At 42.7% G+C, this 21644-nt stretch overlaps 1 protein-coding gene across 1 annotated transcript; it reads left to right on the top strand.

Annotated features, from left to right (window-relative positions):
- Positions 1-375: 375 nt before the first annotated feature.
- On the top strand, positions 376-20276 carry LOC149175670 (uncharacterized). Its single transcript, XM_089421200.1, has 3 exons — positions 376-1204; positions 1652-2071; positions 17665-20276. Exons 1-3 carry the CDS (start codon positions 376-378, stop codon positions 20274-20276), a joined length of 3861 nt encoding a protein of 1286 aa, XP_089277326.1.
- The last annotated feature ends 1368 nt before the right edge of the window (positions 20277-21644 follow it).

The following is a 21644-nucleotide window of genomic DNA, read 5'->3' on the forward strand; positions in this document are numbered from 1 at the left end:
GGGATTAACAGGAGACACGGAAAATCAACAAGCAGAAAAACAGGAAGTGCAGAACATAGGAGTGAGCAGCACTGGCAAAACAGGGAAAAAAAGAGGGAGAAGAACTTTGAATGAAACGATACAAGATGTGGGAGAAATGCTTGTCAGCTCTGGAAGAGTGATACCTCTCTCTGAGGTATTCCAAACCCGCCCAAAACTTTTAAGATGATTATAACAAGCTGGAACGTAAGAGGCCTCAACAGCAGAGGCAAACAAAGGTATCTGAATGAGAGATTGAAAAAAGAAAAACCCAGTATAATGATTTTACAAGAAACAAAAATAAGCATCGATAAAATGAGAGAAATTTTGAGTAGAAATAGGAGTAGATATGAAATAATGGGACAAGATGCAGTTGGGAGCGCAGGAGGCTTAGTAATAATATGGAATCCAGAGGAAGTTCAATTCAGTAATTGGATGAGCTTTCCAAGAATCTTAACAGGAACAACAAGTATTGTAGGAACGGTGGAGGAGGTTTTTATAACAGGAGTTTATGGGCCGCATATCCAGAGTGAGAAGGAAAATTTCCTGCAAAATCTAAAAGCTTTAAGAGGTCTAATTCCAGGGAAACAATGGATCATAGGAGGGGATTTCAATCTGATCAAAGCCGCAGAGGAAAAAAGAGGAGGAGTAAGGAGATTGGATAAGGCAGTGGAGCAGTTTGGAGACATGATAAGGGAACAAAAGCTGATAGATATCCAAACCATTAATGGGAAACATACTTGGAATAACCGAAGAGGTGGAGCTAATCAAATAGCCTCGCGCCTAGATAGATTCTTAATCTCAGAACAAATAATGATGAAGGATGTCTTCATAGAAGCCACTATCCTCCCGGTAGCTGGCTCAGACCACTGGCCGATCAAACTAGAAATAGATTTAAAACAAAGGCCTGCTAACAAACCCTTCAGATTCGAAGCCTTTTGGCTAAGAAATGAAGGGTTGATGGAAAAACTAGAAGAATGGTGGAAGGAGAGCGATCAAAGAGGAAAGAATAAGATGCATACTTTCCAACTTAAATTGAAGGAAATGAAGATTAAGCTAAAGAAGTGGAATAAAGAAGAATTCGGTAACATAATAGAAGAAAAGAACAAACTAGAGCAGAGAATGGAAGAGCTTCAGCAGTTAGACATCTTAGAAGGCATACAGGAGGAAAGAACAAAAGAAGAAGGTACTATACTAAACAAGCTAGAAGAAAGAAGGAAACAAGAAGAGATTTTATGGAAGCAGAAATCAAGGGTGCAATGGCTCCGGGAAGGCGAGAGGAATACTAAGTTCTTCCATAAAGCAATGGTCCAACATAGACAAAGAAATCAAATTTTTTCAATTAGAAATAAGGAGGGTCAGAGAGTTCTTCAACACGAAGAAATAGAAAAAGAGCTGGTTAATCATTTCAAAAATATTCTTAGAGAACCTCAAGTTGACAGATCTGAAGCCATAGCGAAGATAAGCAGAGAAATCCCAAATATGGTAACAAGAGATCAAAACCTAGCACTAATGAGGAAAATTACGATGGAAGAAGTGGAGGATATAGTAAGAAACATGAAAAGGAATAAAGCGCCCGGACCGGATGGGTACACAGTAGAATTCTTTCAAGCTGGGTGGAATTTTCTTGCAGATGAAGTGCTGGAAGTTGTAGAGGAGGCCAGAATAAATCAAAGACTATGGCCTGGAATAAACGCAACCATGCTGACCCTTATTCCTAAAACAAATCAGGCTGATCAAGCTGAAGGTTTTAGACCCATAGCCCTCTGTAACGTCATCTACAAAATAGTGGCTTCAGTTGTGGCTCAGAGATTGAAATCGATCCTCCCAAGCATCATATCCCCAGAGCAAACTGGGTTTGTTGAAGGGAGGCAGATACTGGATGGGTTAGTGGTGGCTCAGGAAGTAATTCACACTCTGAAAACGAAAAAAGAAAGAGGCATGCTGATTAAATTAGACCTCTCAAAAGCCTATGATAGGCTAAACTGGAAGTATTTAGAAGCAATTCTGAAAGCGTATGGTTTCTGTGATAGATGGGTGAATTGGGTTATGAGTATGATCTCAACGCCAAATTTCTCCATCCTGTTGAATGGGGCTCCAACATCTACCTTCAATGCAACGAGAGGCCTCAGACAAGGGGACCCCCTATCCCCCTTCCTGTTCATAATTGCAGCAGAAGGATTAGGCAGATACTTTAAGACACGAAATTTGTCAAGGGTGCGGACACGACTGACCTTCCTAGAAGTCTAAGACATTCTAATGACAAACAAGACAAAATGGAGTGATCTTTCTCTAAATACACCTTTTACAACATGAAAACTACAAGTGTTTAGGCTTACCTTATTCCAAAACGTTGTTGTTGAAGTCCGTTCTTGACGATCCGGATGAGCTCCTCCTTCAAGTCAATTCCTGCAACCACAAACAATCAAACAATTACCAAGCACTTGCATTTCATATAATAAAACATATATTCAACATGCAGACCAAGGAACACATGAAATAACTCATTAACACAAGCTATTGAGAAAAATAAACCAGTTTGTATTAATAACGAAACAAAGAAACTCTTACAACCTGGCCTTGGTGTTGTGCAAGTTCCTCCCAGGGTCCATCAAGGGTTTTCCTCTACTTTGACAAAGCTCACCCTCTCCCAAGTAGAATCAAGTGAAGACAATCTCTCCTCACAAAGGCTCTAATGGAAGACCTAAATCCTGCAGCATTTACCCAAAGAAAATGTATAGCTCCAACCTCTTCTCCTTCTGGCTCAATGCCTTTATTTATAGTGCTGTAAAGAGGTTATTCAGGTCCACTATCAATGGGATCATCCCCCTCTTTGGGTGGGATAGCTCCCTTATTGATGGGATAAGTTCCCCCTTAATAGAGATACATGAACCAACTGGAGGCGCATCCATTTCATCAAACCGACCTCTAGAATGTTCTAGAAATAACCACAAGTAACTTTTTCAAGATAAAACTCGCGCATTTTGCCTTTTACAGAGGGACGCACCTGTCCCTTAACATACAGAGCGTCCATGGACGCAGATTTTGTGAACATGGTCAGCGTCCCCGCAGGTAAGGCTAGAGAGAACCTGCGACCCCAGAGATAAACATAGTTTTTACAAGACTTTCTCTCTTCTTTGAGTTTGAGATGGATAACAGAGGCATGAGACTTGCCTAAGAGGGTAGCATGACTGTTGATTTGAGCCATACTAACTGTAAGTAGTCAAGGTGACATTTTTTAGTGTAACAGATTGCCCCCTAAAGTGCGAAGCCTGGAATAGAGTAGGGTTTTGTAATTCTAGGAAGGGTGAAGCGCTTTATCATTTCAAGGATTGTCTTGTGGATGGCCTGGTTGGAACCTGCAATTTTCAACACAAAATACATGGATAAGATTATATCATCACTGAGGTAGGCATTCCCATACTCAGATTCAAAACTTTAACTAATGGACTAACTATTCTGATACAGGAATGATCTTGCAGTACATCATTTTAATAGACTTTTGTAGACACAGTATGGACGCAGCCATCTGTTTATGATTAGTCTACATAGATAATGAATACAAAACTCCTCGCAGCCTGGATGGTAGAAACTAGATCCAGGGTCTTCACTTCTACTTCCCGAATTGGTACGATTCTAGCCATGTGATTAAATGATTCGATGTCGAACATGTTAGAAACCACTTGATTACCAGTCGATGATGTAAACTGTTAACAAGCGTGAGAGAGACCACCAGTAATGTCAATGGTTCTCAAAGTACCAAGCACAACCCGTGAAATGTGAATAGATGTTTTGATGTCGAACACTTCACGGAATCCTTTGATCGAAAGTCAATGATGTAAACTGACGTCAAAGGCGAGAAACCTGCCATTGATGCATGCAGACTTCAAGGTACTGTCGATTCCTAAGTCATCTTTCTAGATAATGTGTCGATGTCGATAGAAAGCGACCCGTTGCAGGCAAGCCCGCAACACGAAATCATTGTTCAAGTTGAAGAAATGTTGCTGTAAGGACTGACTCAGGGATGGTCAAATGGATGACAAGTATTTTGCAGATGAAAGTTTTTGCTTGCAGACCTCTTGAACACATAACGACACAACAGATGGCTTGGTGACGAATAACTCAAAGTTAATCCCCGAAACCCGGTTAAAGACTTTCAAAGTGATTTGGTCAACTGTGAGGTAAAAGATTTCCCAACCCAGGTGAATGAAAAGTGTCGTGTTCAAGAGTGGTAATAAAGTTTCTTCTGAGACAAAAGGTGACAAATAGGTTCATTCTTCTCTCTTTTCCCCCACCATTTCTGGCAAGTACCTCTTTATTTTTAACAAGCTTGAGGAGGATAACATATGCTTGATTATAAGCTCATCCTTCGGACGAGTCCAACCTAGTTTAAATTCGAACCCTAGGAAGGAGTGGTTCGTTCCTGTTTGTAATTGAACAGGTCCTCTACTGTAAAAGTTTAACGAGCCCAGTATAGGAGAAACTCGGCGTTTTTCATTTTTAGAGAGTCTGAAAAAACTAAAGGAGACTCCACGTTGAACTTTTTCGTATATTTGTGTCCCTCAAGCCCGAAAAAGTATAAAATAATACCTGGGGGAACCGCTTGATCTTGCGACCAAGGAGTACTTTCATAATAGTGTCGTTAACCTGAAAAGTAAAAAGCGATCAAGGACACGTCGTTTTATTTCCTTATCGAGTTCGAAACGACAAAAACCCGGCAATCTTTTCCTGATTTTGCGGTCAGAAAAGAGCTAAAAGGGGACCGTCTTTTAATTCCGTTTTAACGAGTGAAAAAGAAACACTCGGCGATCTTTTCATGTTTTAGGAGTCAGAAAAGGGCTTAAAAGATGACTCTGATATTTTTGTTTGTGAAAAATTACAATTTCCCTCGAAATCCCTTTGTCCTGCACAAAAGCAACACATTACTCATACCTGTTTAAAATAGGCAAAAATACATTCAAAAACATCTTTTCATGGTAAAAAATGAACTAATTCATCCAAAAAACCTATAAAAAGACCTTTTACCATGTCATTTTTACCGTTTCACTGTTGAGGTTGAAAAAGGAGCTTTTGACAAGAAACTTCCCGTGGTCGCTGCGGAAAATCTGACCGTCGGAATCGAACGCCGTCTCATCCAGGTATTTTACACATCCTACTCTGCATTTCTATCCGTTTAGAATCAATTTTTAGGTTTTAGTTTCATTTTTTTTGGGGGGTTTTGGTTTTGGAATGCGCCTCTCGGCGGACGCAGGTGCCCTTCGGGTGACCTGCGTCCCCCGACTTTTTCTCATACGGGAAAACGGTCGGAAGACGCAGTCCGCCTTCAGGCCAGCTGCGTCCGGGCGCCCTGTGCTACAAAGCCGGGGTGCGTCCTCCGAGAAACGCGCATTTCAAAACCCCAACTCTCTCAAAAAACCACCAAAAATTCCCAAATCAATTTCTAATTGCTATTTTTGATATGCAGGGCATTAATCATGTTAGACTGGAGAGAAAGAGAGCATGTAGAGGAAGATGAAGCTGCAATAAATCATCAACCTTCCCTGGATGCCCTAAGAGCATGCGGATTATACAAATATTGGACCATACCGGGCATGAGGGGCCAGGTAAGATTCTTGGAATGGCTGGTTGAGCGATGGAACGTACAAGAACAATGCTTTTACATAGGAGGGCACCAGCTCGAGATAGAGCCCTCGGATGTATACTTTCTCACTGGCTTGCCAAACAGAGGTGAGCAACTCAGTCTTGCGGGGACTAGGCCGGGTGGCCAATCCCTTGATAGTCTCCGCGAGGATTGGTGCACACGTGGGGCTCACCATTCAAAAGGCATAGAGATAAAACACATCACTCTACCGGAACTCAAAGTCATAGCGTTCACGGTTACCAGAATTTGCGGCGCGGCCGCTTTACACATTGCTTCCGGATCCCAAATGCGGATGGCAATTGACTGTTACCAAGGCACCATTTTCAACTGGTGTGAAGCTGTGTCGGCTCATATGAAGAGCCAACTGACCAAGGCAAAGAACGGACGACTAAAGACTTTTGGATATGGGCCTATAGTCGTGAGCTTTGCCTTGGAGAGAATTCCAATGCTGATCCCTCAGCAACTCACTGTTGATATCTTGGGTCCTCGGCAGCCAAAGCTGATACGATGGGTTGCGGTGATGGCCCGGCATCCTGACGAGGGCGCGACAGTAGTTCGATTCTCAGATAGTTATTTTGACTGGTTAGAGGGCCAGCTTTTTGTGATACAGGACTTTCCGTATGCCGGAATGGATTTCAGAGGTGATCCGGACATGGTTCTTCCACAGGGAGAACAATGGGACGACAGAGGTACTTTTTATTTTCACAAGTTTTCTAGTTATGTATTTTTTGTATTTTTTTTATATATATCGTCTCAAAACTAATAGTAAACTTTTTCAAAATGCAGATGTTGGTCCACAGCGTCCAGCCAACCTCCGGCCTTATGATAGACTACATCCAGCTGCACCGGTACCGGCCCCACAGGATGCGACAGCAGAAGTACTAGCTGAGTTGGAGCATGATCTAGAGCGTCTCACGGCAGATATACCTGAGACTACTATGGACGACATTCCTATCAGGCTTCAGCGCTTCGTAGTCGCGGTCCCTGGACCGTTTAGGAGATTTTTGCGTAAGGTAGCCCGCGCAGTGGTGTCGTACAGAGAGCACCACCAGTGATTGACTAGTCACTTTTGTAGTCACATGTGACATTTTTGACTTTTTGTACTATCATTTTGCCGATCATAAGGTGTTTTAAACCTATGATCGAAGACGATGTATATATTTTTTGACACACTTCTATCTATATATATCACTATTACCGGCTTATCTTGTTTAACATATGTGATGAAATGTTTTTAAATTTACTTGCATGATTATCGTAAATGTCTGTCCAACATTCGAGAAGCAATTGCATCTGCTAATGTATTCAAAGACCTTGGAATATGTTGATATTCAATGTAATCAAATTCACGTTCCAAGAGACGCACTCTCAAAAACAACCTTAATAACACAGGATTTCTAATGGCATAAACTCTATTAAGCTGTAATACAACAAGTTCAGAATCTAACCTCACTATCAAACGTCGAATTCCAAATGAAATAGATTCGGATAATAATTCAACCACTGCACTGTATTCTGCAATGTTATTCGTTGTTTGACCGAGGCTTACCCCATGCATAGAAACTAACTCGTCAGAGGGCGAATAGATAACCCAAGCTGCGGAAGAGATATTCCGTGTATTACGACAAGCACCATCAGCAAATCCAATGTATGTTTGGAGAGGCGTCGACATCTACAATATCAAGAGTAAAACCAAGATAAGCCAGAATAATGACGAAAAACCACACTCGCTAAGCTAAGCACACTGACTAAACTAACACACTTGCTAGCTAGAAAGGAAATCTAACCTATCTAAAAATTTCTCCATACCCATCATTTTAAGCATAATACCTCTTTAGGTAAAGTCCATTTCTGGGTTTACCCAAAGAGTCCCCATCAAAATCAACTAACTCATAAGCCCCTTTTGCTAGCTTTCGCTTTACAATGTAGGGCCCATGCCACATGGGAACGAATTTTCCGGCACCTAGCTTATCGTTAGCTTGATCATATAATAGTACTAGGTCTCCTTCCGAAAAACTTCGAGGGGTTACATTTTTATCGTACTGAGCTTTCATTCGTTTCGCGTGAGTCTCGATAGCTAAAGTAGCGTCACGTCGAGTCTCATCTAATTTAGCCAAGTATAATAACCGTTTCTCCTCTTCGGAAGTAGCTGGAAGTAATTCGACAGCCATTTGAAGTGATGGGATTTCGCATTCAATAGGTAACACAGCTTCTAAGCCATAAACTAGCTGGAAAGGGGTGAAACCTGTTGAATTTTTCACTGAAGTTCGATATGCCCATAGCGCCGAAAATAACATGTTATGCCAATTCGTTCGATGGATACCAATGATCCGTCGAATCATGATGACTAGAACTTTGTTGATTGACTCAACCAAACCGTTGGCTTGCGGATAATAAGGAGTAGAGCTATCGTGGCGCAAACCAAGCTGGCTTGTAAGCTCAGTCATCATGACGTTTCGAAAATGGCTCCCATGGTCAGTAATGATTGCTTGTGGGACACCAAACCTAGTTATGATATGATTGAATACGAAAACTGCAGCTGTCTTGCCGCTTGCGTCGAATGTAGGCATCGCCTCGGCCCATTTTGTAAAATAATCAACCGCGAGGATGATATACGCATGCCCCCCGGCCGAGTGAGGGTTACAAGTAATAAAGTCAATGCCCCATTTGGCGAATGGACCAGCGGCAATTATAGGGTGGAGAGGAGCAGGTGGAGCGCGCATCTTTCGATCAAACACTTGACAGTTGTGGCATGTTCTGACAGCAAGGATACAATCTTTAAACATAGACGGCCAGAAATAGCCAGCGCGCAACACCTTCTGAGCTGTGGCATACCCAGACATATGACCGCCACATGCTCCAGAGTGACAATCATTCAAAACTCTCTCAGCCTCTTCGTGAGTTAAACAACGTCGAAAAACTAAGTCTGCCCCCCGGCGATAAAGTGTATCTCCAATAATTCTGTATTGCTGGGATCGAAACCGAATTTTTCGACGGTCTTCCTTGGAAGCTTCAGGCCGAAAGGTTTGGGTTTGGAGATAGATGATTATATCCCCATACCACGGATCTAAAGTGCTAATAAGAAACAAAGATTCGTCCGCAATGGACTCCTCTGCCACAGTCTCTGTGTCAGCACTCGGGAAATCACACATCAATTCCGCAAAAACTAAAGATTTCTTAGACTTGGACTTCTCGAACTCCAAGTCGAACTCTTGCAGGATAACAATCCATTTAGAGTACTTGCCCCCTAGCAGTTGTTTTGTCAAAATATAAATCATAGGGTTGCAATCCGAAATAACTGTAGTCTTGCGGAGAAGAATGTAGTGACGAAAACGCTGGACAGCTTGAACGGCTGCCAGGGCCAATTTCTCCACATGCGAATATTTTAACTCAGTGGGATTTAAGGTTCTACTAAGATAATATATCACATGCTCTGCTTTGAATTCATCTTCTTGAACTAACACCATTCCAATGGTGGAATGCGAAGCTGCGAGGTATAAGAAGTAGTCCTGGTTGTAGTTGGGAGGATGCAATAACGGTGCATGGGTCAACGCGTGTTTTAATGCATCAAAAGATTGTTGGGCAATCTCGTCCCAAAAGAATTGTGCGTTCTGTTTCAACAACCGTGTAAAACCTTTAGTGACCTCGGCGTAGTTTGGGATGAATCGGCGTAAAAAGTTCGCTTTCCCTTGCAAACTTTGGAGTTGGCGCAAACTCGAAGGAGGAGGCAATTTGATGATAGCCTCGACTTTCGAGGGATCGACGCGAATGCCGGCTTTTGAAACAACAAATCCCAGCAATCGACCTGTTTCTATACAGAAAACACACTTGTGGGGATTCAACCGAATTCGATAATGCCTACACCTCATAAAGATTGCTCGTAGGTGGACAAGGTGATCAGCTCGTTGTAAAGAATGAGCAGGCAAATCATCGAGATAGGGTTGCACAATGTGCTTGATGTCATGAAATGCATAAGACATCGCCCGTTGAAAAGTGGCCCCGGCATTCTTAAGTCCAAAAGGTAATTTGCAATAAGCAAATGTCCCCCATGGACAAATGAATGCCGTTTTTGGTTGATCGGCAGGTAGAATATTGATTTGATTATAGCCTGAGAAACCATCCATGAAGGAAAACATCTCACTTCCGGCACAATCATCAATAATTTGATCGATATAAGGCGTAGGATAGTTGTCTTTTGGACAAGCTCGATTGATATCCCTATAGTCGATACAGATTCTTATTGTTCCTTGTTTTTTATTGACGGGAACAATATTCGATACCCAATCCGTTAACGGGATCGGATAAATGAAACCTGCTTTCAACAGCTTTTCGACTTCTGCTTTAATCGCAGCCGCTTTTCGAGGGTGAATCTGACGCAACCGTTGCCGAATGGGTTTAGCATCCGGGTAGGTTTTGATTTCATGAACAACAATGGCAGGATCAATTCCCGGCATTTCCTCGTAAGACCAGGCAAACACGTCGCGGAATTCTTGGAATAGGGCCTTGTAAGTTTGGATTTCTTCTTCAGTACATGCGGCACCTATATGAATGTTCTCCTCGATTCCGGGCTTCACTGAAATATCAATGGGAATAGTACGAGAAATATTCCCTAAATTCAGCTCTGAATCAGAATGTTTCGTTGGATCCTGAGCGTCTTTGACATATTCAGCGGTAAAGATAGATGAAAAATCATTTTCAAATGCATCATCCTTAGGTAAAAACGAAGATCTGTGATGGAGATCTTCCCATGGTAGATCATCTACACTTAGGATTTCGCGAAGTTGTTCGTCAGATGACACTTCTTCGGGAAACGTTATCCGTTCTAAGGGTGAGGTGAAAAGTGACTCTTCACTGACCACATTCATTTGGTCGGTTTCGGTTGAATGAAAGTCGGTAAAAGACATAAGAGCTTCATAAGCAATCTCATACGGACTCAACGGCATAACATCACCGAGTGAGTCTAGCTCAGAGTCAGAGGGAACATACCAAGGATCATCATAAATAATGTTTTCTGACGTGATCATATGAATTGTTGCAAACGAAGGGTCTGCATTGAGTGGAGGGAGAGGAAAAGTTCCCAGTAAACCGGAATCCTTAACTAAACCTACACCAATGTCCCTATAAGGGATTGTCGTTTTACCAACATGCTGGATAGTTTCTGAAGAGGTTGGGTCGGATGAAAAGTATGTCAGCTGATCAATAGTCACGATCTTACCGTTATGTGGAAACTTAATGACTCTGAAGACCGATGAAACGACCGCTGTCATAGCATATGACCAACTTCGACCCAAAAGAAGGTTGTAGTCTAGAGGGGCATCAACCACTTCCACATCCAGACTAACGGTTTTACCTTCGACCCCTATAGGCAATTCTTGTAGAATACCAAACGGACGGAACCCACGGCCATCAAAGGCCTTAAGGATGGTGGGGGATTGGTTCAACGAAGGAGAACCAAGCGATCTCCAACATTGAATCGACATAATACACGTAGAAGCTCCCTCATCAATCACAGTCCGATGAATAGGCCTGTTTTTGACTATCACTGGAATTTGGAAAGCCATTTGATGGGGGAGACGCGGTGTACTACTTTCTAGATCAAAGATCATTAGGTTCGGGTCCTGAACATCGACAGCTCCAATAGCCGACAAAAGCAATTTTCGTTGCGCTGGACATGATTGCAGCACTTCGAGTGCCGACATTGCTGAAGGTGAAACAGCTAAGTCTTCAACAATGTTGTAATTCTGGGCTGCTCTCGCATGTGGATTGAAAGCAGACCTTCGAAGTACACCCTTGGCGGGCGGCTTAATCACTAAGTCTGGGTTAGGTTTTTCGATCTGTAGTGGATCGGAACCAGGAGCTGAGGTTGATGGGTTAGAGTGAGAAGATTCTGCTTCCTTACCATCAACAGGAGCCTTACTACCATAATCTTGCGATCGAGTCGCAATCCTGACATGAGACATCATCAAAATGGGTTCTTCACTGGCATTCGAAGAAGAACCTATCATCTTATTCTCCTGCTCTGGAAATGGATTTTTTAACACAGCAGGAGTGGGAGAACCTTTGACTATTTTCACTACCTCGGCCCGATGAGGGCAGTCTCTCGTAAAATGATCTTCTTCACAAATAAGACAAGGATATCGAGGTTTGCGTTTTTCGTCATTGGTTTCCGACTTTTCCGTTTTCTCCTTTGGAGCCTTGTCTGCTTTAGCCTTCTTCTTTCCTTTCTTCTTTCCACCGTTTTTTGATTTGGCCGTAGATGACTCTACAGCGTGAATGTCGGCGGTAAGTTCAGGAGGAGAAGACTCTCCTGTCGGAGAATCAGGCAAAGTGATAATTGGAGTATTGGAGGTCTTGGAAGACTTCTTCTTACTCTTCGTAGTCACGATACCAATCATACCATCAGCGGCATGAGATCCCGAAGGAGCAGCAGCGATTTGGTTTGACTTTGGAAGATCCGGAATTTTCTCGTGTAACGTACCCGACTGAGTGTAAACTAAGTCAAGGTATTGTGCCTGAGCAATGACTTGCTCCTCAGTAACTACTCCGGCCTTAGCTACATCTTCAGTAATTCTTGGTAATAATGATTTGACAAACCATTCAGCTAAGATTTGGTCCGGGATAAAAACTTTCACTAATCTTCTTCGACGTCTCCACTCATGAATGTGATCAGAAATGTACGTGGATGTCGATTGTTTTAGCGAAGTTAATAATTCTGTACCATTATCGTATCTGACTGGTAACTGAAAATGAGTTAAGAACGAGGTAGCTAACTGGCTAAAGTTGTAAAAAGAGGCCCGTGGTAACTCAATGTACCACTTGGCTGCGAGACCAATGAGTGTACGCTGGAAAAGACGTAAGCGGATGGAATCATCTGAGATGGAATTTGATGCACACCAGAGGTGGTAAGTCATCACGTGATTAGACGGATCCTCTCCAGACTTACCTTCGAACTTGGGTATATCGCTGGGCAACTTATTTGGCATTGGCGGCCAGAACTGAAGATATTGAATTGGATCGTTCGTTAGGCGCGTCAAGTCGGGTAAATCTAAAGTTGCAATAAACGGTAACTGCCGGTTAGGATCTCTAAAACTCTGAGTCACAATACCAGCCCCAGGAGGAGGATATCCAGGATAACTAGGAACAGGAGTCGCATTTGGGATATTATATCCTCCTGGAAAACCAGGATTAACCGGACCGTACTGGGGTTGCTGAGGTTGTTGATAAGTGTACCCAGGATACGGTTGATACTGGTAAACCGGTTGTTGGGCAGCTTGCCCAGGTTGATACTGTCCCTGGTACGGAGGTTGAACAAATTGAGGTTGAGTAGTAACAACCGTACTTGTACCAGGTTGGCCTGCAGGCATCTGGACTGTGGTTTGAACCGTGGGTCCAGACAACGGTACAGATGTCTGAGGAGTGGTTACAGGGACAGTAGAAACCGGAGCTGCCGATACTCCAGAAGTAAGCATGGTAGATGAAGCGGTAGTTGCTGCAGCCGTGTGAGGTGGAGTACCAGGTGCAATTGGCGGCTGAGTAACTACGGAAGTTACAGGGGTCTGAACACTTGACTGGACAGGTTGCGGTTGCTGGGGTGGACCAGGAACTGCAGGTTGTCCTGCTTGAGGTACCGACTGTATACTTGGTTGCGACATCTGTTGACCCTGTGACGGATCCCATGTTAACATTCCAGGGTATTGACTCGTAACAGGTTGAGGATACTGAGATCCATAGCCGTATTGAGGATAGGGTTGATAACTGTAAGGTGCAGTCCCATATGATTGCCCTTGAGGTGGTTGATAACCTTGACCAGGGTATTGACCCGTAGGTTGATAACCTTGAGGTAAATACGAATACTGGGGTTGACCTTGACCTTGAGGTTGGTATCCTTGAGGTTGATACCCTTGGGGTTGATACCCTTGGGGTTGCCATCCTTGAGGTTGCCATCCTTGAGGTTGATATTGATACTGAGGTTGACTTTGGGGTACATATTGAGGCTGGGGTTGATACCCTTGGGGTTGATACCCTTGAGGTTGCCCCCCAGTCACGAATGAAGTACCTTGAGGTTGCCCCCCAGGCATTAACGAAGGTTGCCCCCCAGGCGGTAATTGGCCACCTTGAGGTTGGTTAATGGGAGTTGAACCTGACATCATATAAACGTCACCTATACTCAATGGTACATTACCACTGTTTCCAACTAATAACCCATGATCAACGGGTTGAGGAGATGCTCCCGCAAAGGTACCAGAAAGTGATTGATACCCAGTAGGAACAGAAGGACCGCCATGTAAAAATGATTCAGGACTTTGTGAAAACACAGATGACTGACCAGACATATTTACAGGAGAATGAATTCCTCTAGGTGGAACCGGAGTACGAGGTGTAGAAAAACCTACTGAGTTGTCTAAAAAATTGGTTAATGCAAGGTACCAAGATTCACTTCTAGGAGGACTGTAAAAGATGGATTCACGCTCCCTTAGATCAAGGGTAATTAGATCTTCAGAATCAGAAACGCCTATTTCTTCCTCTGGAACAAGTTCTTCTATAGCAATTAATCCAACAGGAAGATTTTCGGTGATAATTCTTTCTATTCTTGGTGAATCAGGAACACTAGGAGTTGGAGTAACAGGTTCGGAAATTTCAGGTTCTTCGCCTGTTTCACTGGCAGATGAAAAACTACCAGCAAGCTCGGAAACTGTAACAGCTTCGGGATTGTAACCTGTTTCTAAACTTTGGTAATCTGGATGGACTACCAAGGAAAACTCTCCTTCTTCAGGTGATCCTACTCTACTGCCACTAGGAGGAGTTACAAGGACCTTTAACCCTTCTAAATGACACGGAATGTCTTCAGGAGATTCACCCCGCGATTTACGGAGTTTTCTTAACAAATCTATTCCAGTAACAATCTCAGGAGACTTGCCCCGAAGTCTACGGGACTGTCTCGGTAATTCCGAAAACAAAGTAAAAATTTCAAATCAAACCACCTAAAGTCTTCTAAAGAAGCAAACAAATTTGAAGCACACGCCTAAATAATCTAGAGCGTCAAACCACACACAAACAGTAGTCTTCCGGACCAAAAGCGCTAGTTGGTGATTAGGCCCAACCTCGCAGGATTCAGTACAGAAATGGTGGGTGGAACAGTTACCCCGGCAACCTGCTTAATGAATAGACTGGACCAAGTTCCTCCACTTTAACCGTCTCGAAGTGAAGCGAACCCCCCAGAAAATCCAAGTGAGTATAACCGACGTCTGCTCCAGGTACAGTGGGACCTTCCCTCCACCGTCACCTTGGGTAGAATCCTAGATATTATGGCCACTAAGGTTACCAATCACAACAATTACACCTGGGGGAACAGTCTAAACTCCGACAGCACGCAAGGGCAGAGTAGCAAGCTCCAATCCCCTTACCGGCTCCTTGACAACAATCCAAGGTTTACCGATAAGTGACCCCTGGCTCCTCGACAATGGTTAATCCGAGGTTTACCGTTTGTAATACGTACTGCCTGGCGTCGTTCCCAACGAGGGAGGAATGATCCCCTCACTGGTTCGGACACGAGCTCGTGCTTCTCCTTTAAGAGGAGCTTTCCCAGAATGTAACTGAAACAATTGGATTTGTTCTACTCAAGATAGACTATCTGTTTGGTTTTGTAGTCTTGGAGAGTTAAGTACTCACCTACTCCAAGACCCTAGCCTAAGCTATGTTGGTGCTTCAGAGCCCTAGAAAAATAAAGATTACTAGATTGATTTTAATTTAAGCGTTACTTTTAAGGTTGTTTCTTAAGTCAAAAGGTGATGGAAGTGAAACCAGTGGTGTGTTGACTCGACTCGAAACCACTACAAAATGCACCTAGAATGATTTATCCACTACTTTACTTTTTCGATGAATTGCTTAACTAAAAAGTTGAGAGAATGCAATCTTTATAAAAGCAACTTCTTAATTGAAGACAATCAAAGAAACAATTCGTTTGTCTTTTCCAAGCATAAAAACATAACCTCTCTTTACATGCACGAAAAAAACTCTTTTCTTCTTTCAAAAACAAAAAGCTACTTGAAACAAGACTTTTTAAAGAAGATGTTTTTGTATTTTTCTTTTAATAAAGCAAATAAATCTAATATAACCAAAAATCAATCTTAACAACTCTTAAAATCTATGAAAATGCACTCATAAGCAAACTAAAGGCAAATTTACTCTAAGCAATCTTAACGAGGCCAAAACTAACAATGATTATTTCTAAGGTGTTTTACTTGATCACAATCAAATCAAGGACTAGCTTATTGCAGAACCAAAAACTAGCCAAAACAAAACTCTAATCTTTTTGTTCTTTTTGTAAAATGGAAATCAATACTTTATAAACAAGCAATTCGAAATTTGACCCAAAACAACTCAAATGGCAAGTTGCTCACACAAGGAGACTTTACGACAGGCCCGACTTCTAAGAAGGTTGACTAACCAGAGAGATCTAAGGCTGGACAACTTTCTACTATCAAAGTCACTACAAAGCCTTTCCAAAAATCAAACCCTAGGTCTAAACTTCGTTGAAAACCACTAAAACACTCAAAGCTCACAAAACTAGTTCAGGTGAAAATTCTTGACAGGGTACTAAAGGATCTGGGCAGAAAACACTAAGGAAAAACAAAATCTAAAAGCAATTTAAAGCAAAAATGGAATTTTCTTAAAGTTTACAGGAAGACGCAGGCAACCCGTTGTCACAGGTGCGGCCCCGCTCTGTGCAGACGGCAACAGCGCGTCCAAAGACGCACTGTGCAGTACTCAGAGGGTGCGTCCTTCTGGAAAAATGAAGAAAAACCAAATCTAACTAAATCTAAAGCTAAGCCACCCAAATACTAATTCTCACAGTCAAAAACCAGAAAATAAAAATGATTTTCTCAAAGCAAAGTTCATATAAAGGAAAAGACTCTCTCATTAATGGATTCCCCAGCGGAGTCGCCAATTTGTCACACGGAATTTGTCAAGGGTGCGGACACGACTGACCTTCCTAGAAGTCTAAGACATTCTAATGACAAACAAGACAAAATGGAGTGATCTTTCTCTAAATACACCTTTTACAACATGAAAACTACAAGTGTTTAGGCTTACCTTATTCCAAAACGCTGTTGTTGAAGTCCGTTCTTGACGATCCGGATGAGCTCCTCCTTCAAGTCAATTCCTGCAACCACAAACAATCAAACAATTACCAAGCACTTGCATTTCATATAATAAAACATATATTCAACATGCAGACCAAGGAACACATGAAATAACTCATTAACACAAGCTATTGAGAAAAATAAACCAGTTTGTATTAATAACGAAACAAAGAAACTCTTACAACCTGGCCTTGGTGTTGTGCAAGTTCCTCCCAGGGTCCATCAAGGGTTTTCCTCTACTTTGACAAAGCTCACCCTCTCCCAAGTAGAATCAAGTGAAGACAATCTCTCCTCACAAAGGCTCTAATGGAAGACCTAAATCCTGCAGCATTTACCCAAAGAAAATGTATAGCTCCAACCTCTTCTCCTTCTGGCTCAATGCCTTTATTTATAGTGCTGTAAAGAGGTTATTCAGGTCCACTATCAATGGGATCATCCCCCTCTTTGGGTGGGATAGCTCCCTTATTGATGGGATAAGTTCCCCCTTAATAGAGATACATGAACCAACTGGAGGCGCATCCATTTCATCAAACCGACCTCTAGAATGTTCTAGAAGTAACCACAAGTAACTTTTTCAAGATAAAACTCGCGCATTTTGCCTTTTACAGAGGGACGCACCTGTCCCTTAACATACAGAGCGTCCATGGACGCAGATTTTGTGAACATGGTCAGCGTCCCCGCAGGTAAGGCTAGAGAGAACCTGCGACCCCAGAGATAAACATAGTTTTTACAAGACTTTCTCTCTTCTTTGAGTTTGAGATGGATAACAGAGGCATGAGACTTGCCTAAGAGGGTAGCATGACTGTTTATTTGAGCCATACTAACTGTAAGTAGTCAAGGTGACATTTTTTAGTGTAACAGCTCAGGAAGTAATTCACACTCTGAAAACGAAAAAAGAAAGAGGCATGCTGATTAAATTAGACCTCTCAAAAGCCTATGATAGGCTAAACTGGAAGTATTTAGAAGCAATTCTGAAAGCGTATGGTTTCTGTGATAGATGGGTGAATTGGGTTATGAGTATGATCTCAACCCCAAATTTCTCCATCCTGTTGAATGGGGCTCCAACATCTACCTTCAATGCAACGAGAGGCCTCAGACAAGGGGACCCCCTATCCCCCTTCCTGTTCATAATTGCAGCAGAAGGATTAGGCAGATACTTTAAAAAAGAATTAAGAGAAAGGAAAATTCAAGGGCTAAGACTATGGGGAAATCAAACCACTGTTACGCACCAACAATTTGTGGACGATATAATGATATACTGCAAAGCAACTCTGACAGAAGTGAAAAGGATAAAGAAAATACTTGAGATATTTATGGAAGGCACAGGGATGGAGGTTAATAATGAGAAATCCAGAACCTTTTTCTTTAACACTGTGGAACCCATTAAAATTCATCTAACCAGGGTCCTGGGCTATCGGAAAGGAGATCTCCCTACCAAATACTTAGGTACTATGTTAGATTCGTCCTCGCTCAAAATTGGAAATTGGAAAAATACTCTGGAGAAGATCACAAAAAGATTGGAGAACTGGACTTTCCGAGCCCTGAATTTAGCAGCAAGGGTTATTCTGTTAAAAGCTACTCTTCAAGCAATTCCGATATATCCTTTATCCGTAATGGCTGCTCCTAAAGGAATTTGCAATAAACTGGTGGAGATCTATAGAAAATTCCTGTGGGGGGGACCGCAGCAGCAAAAGAAGTGGGCTCTATGTTCATGGGATAGTCTAACTAGACCAAAGGAGAAAGGGGGTTTAGGCCTCAGAGACCCCTGGACCTTAAATCAAGTCCTCGGCGCCAAGCTAAGGTGGAGATGGATTCAAGGGGGGCCGGATCTTTGGAAAGAAATCTGGTCAACTAAATATAATATGCCCCCTGCCCCGGAAGACATTCTTAGGGTGCAAGACATGCCACGAGGATCAGATATTTGGAATCTCACTATTCAAAGCAGGGATTTAATAGACAGACATATATTCTGGGAAATCAGAGGGGGACAGACAGCGAGATTCTGGGATGAAGCCTGGCAGCAGAGGGAGAAAATGATAAACTTGCAAGAAATGCAAGAAATATACAGAGCAGGTATAGAAAGAAACCTCATTACAGTTAAGGATTACTGGAACGAAGAACAAGGAAATGAGGAATGGCGAAGCTGGAAACCTTTGGAGGAGTGGAAAAGAGATGCAACAGAAGACCAGAAAAAAGTATTTGGAAAGGAAATAGAATCCAGAAAGATAAAAAAGAGAGATGGAAGAGACATTCTCCGATGGGGTAAAGAGACGAAAGGAATATTTAACATAAAGGAAGCTTACAAAGCAAAAACTCAGCAAGAACCGGGGGAAGAAGATCAAAAATGGAAAAGGATATGGAAATCAAAATGGTGGCCGAAGATAAAATTGTTTGCATGGCTAGTAGGAAGGAGGCGGATTCTAACCTGGGATAGAATTCAAAAAAGGGGATTCTCTGGCCCTTCAAGATGCTATCTATGCTATTCGGAGGAAGAAGATCAGGAACATCTGCTGAATGGATGTAAGGTTGCCCAACTCCAATGGGAAAAAACAAGAAATCTATTCTCAACAACAGAGAGAAACCCTCATGATATAATCCAAACCCTTTTCGACTGGGGAGAAGGAAAGTTCCAAAGTAAAATTGTTAGAAGAGCATGGAGTATTACAGCTGGATTTAACGTTTGGAATTTGTGGAAGGAAAGAAATAGTCGAATATTCAAAGGAAAATCATCAGAGCCGGAGGAAGTATGGAAGAGAACTCTCAAGCAAATTAGAGAATCAATCTTAGCAGAGAATTGGGCAGAAGAGGATTGGAAAACCTCGGATACTGAAGCTGAGATTTTAAAGCAGCTGAACATAGATCAGGGGATGATTTACCATCCAAAAACAAAGCAGAATCAGTCAATGGAAATCCAAAGTCATGCAACCTATCGAAAGCCTCCTGAGGGGTTTGTGAAACTCAATTTCGACGGCGCGGCAAAAGGAAATCCCGGACCAGCGGGTTTTGGCGGACTCTTCAGGAATAGACAGGGGGAGACAGAGTGGATATATGCGGAATATGGAGGAACAATGACCAATAATGAGGCAGAATTCATGGCTGTTTACCAGGGACTCAAAATCGCTAGAAGAAATGGCTACAGAAAAATTGAAATTGAGGGAGATTCCACCCTGGTAATAGATACAATCAGAAAATTAATCAATGGGAAAAAATGGGAAAAGGTTGTAAAGAGCTGGAGAAGCGCAAGCTTAGTGCGAGACATCGAGGATCTTTTGAAAGAGGTAGACTACAAGATCACGACGCACGTAAGAAGGGAGGGTAACAAACCCGCAGATTGTTTAGCGAACTGGGGAAGCAAAGAGCCCCTGGATCGAATTGATGACAGCTGGACCAATCAGGGTTCGTTGGCAAAATGGGATGGTCTCAATCAGCTCATTGGAAAGGATAATCATGATGCAGAACAAAATCAATTATGATCATGCGCGGAGCGGGAACGGGAGAATGAGGCACGAACCGGCGGCAATAAGGAGAGGACGGAAGGACGACGCTCTTAATCGCCTGACATCAGTATTAATTGAGGTGGCAGTAAGACAGGAACGAGGCCCAAAACAAATTACGATTCTCAACAACAAATCCATCATTCGAAGAAGGAGGGACAGTAGAAGTGGAGCGAATTCTCATCATCAGAGCAAAGGGGGCGAGAAGGGTATTAGAGAGATCAAAGGCAGAATGAAAGGTATTGGAAAAGGCTCGCGGGAGGAATCAATCTGGCAAAGAATTCCGAACCAGAGACTCAAACGCTCAACAATGGGGGAGAGAAGCGGTAAAACAGTCCAAAAAGAGAAGGATAGGGAGGAAGCCAGGAATTTCGTACAGGGAAGAGTTAAAATTGAAGTGGAAAGCTCGGAAGAAATGAATCTCAGACAGTGCGAAGAATGCAGAGAAAAACAGTTTGAAATTGGGCAGAGCAGCAGAGGCCCAAAGCAAGGTGGTCAGAAGCACCAGGAGAACAGGGGACGAGGACGACCCCGTCATTCCACTGACAATGCGGAGGGCAATAGAACGCAGAACAGGCGGCGAAAAAGGCATAGAACAATTAACACGGCTCGGAATGAAGCGGAACAAGCTTATAATCTGGATTCCAACGCAGATATAAGGAGAATTATCGACGCCATTGAGGAAAAGGTTTTGGAGGAGCCCTCCGACCCGGAAATGGAGGAATGGTCCTCGCAGTTACCAGACCCTGGAAACACGCGCGGGAGACTCACCCTGTACCGGCGTGCTCTGCACATATATTGGGTTCTGAAACATATCCTGGCCAAGGCCATGGAACAAGTGGCATCAGAAATGGTGGAGATGGCGACTGAAACCGCGGCGGCCAAGCAGGAAATTGCAAATGTGGAGGAGCTGGTTAGACTGCAGAACGAGCATCTCCTGGAGATTAAAGAAATGCTGAAAGTGATGAGGAAGGACAGCGTCTGCAACAACACCGGCAAAGGAGATGCAGAAAACTGAGAGGCCTGTTTCTTGTGCTTCTGCTTTTTTGAATAAATTTTGTCTATGAAAGTTTGTTGTAAGGCATGCCAAAAAGACAGTAGTTTGTGGAGGTTAAATAGTACAGAGAAAAAGATAGTTGGGTGGGATAAACTTGGGAAAGAGGGTTTTATGTTTATGGTATTTGACAATGTTCAGACTGATAATGGTAATGACTGTTGCAAGTATAGGAGCCAACAGACCTGGTTTCCCTTCGGGGCAGGTTGAGGCTCCTGAGTTTTGTACTATAATTTTTGCTTGTAGATAATAGAATTACCGCAGCTTACAAAAAAAAAAAAACATAGTTCAGA

The sequence above is a fragment of the Pinus tabuliformis genome, chromosome 4_1 (genome assembly GCF_031772625.1).
Source record: "Pinus tabuliformis cultivar Carrire ecotype Pingquan chromosome 4_1, CPIR1, whole genome shotgun sequence".
In the NCBI taxonomy this organism is placed as follows: Eukaryota; Viridiplantae; Streptophyta; class Pinopsida; order Pinales; family Pinaceae; genus Pinus; species Pinus tabuliformis.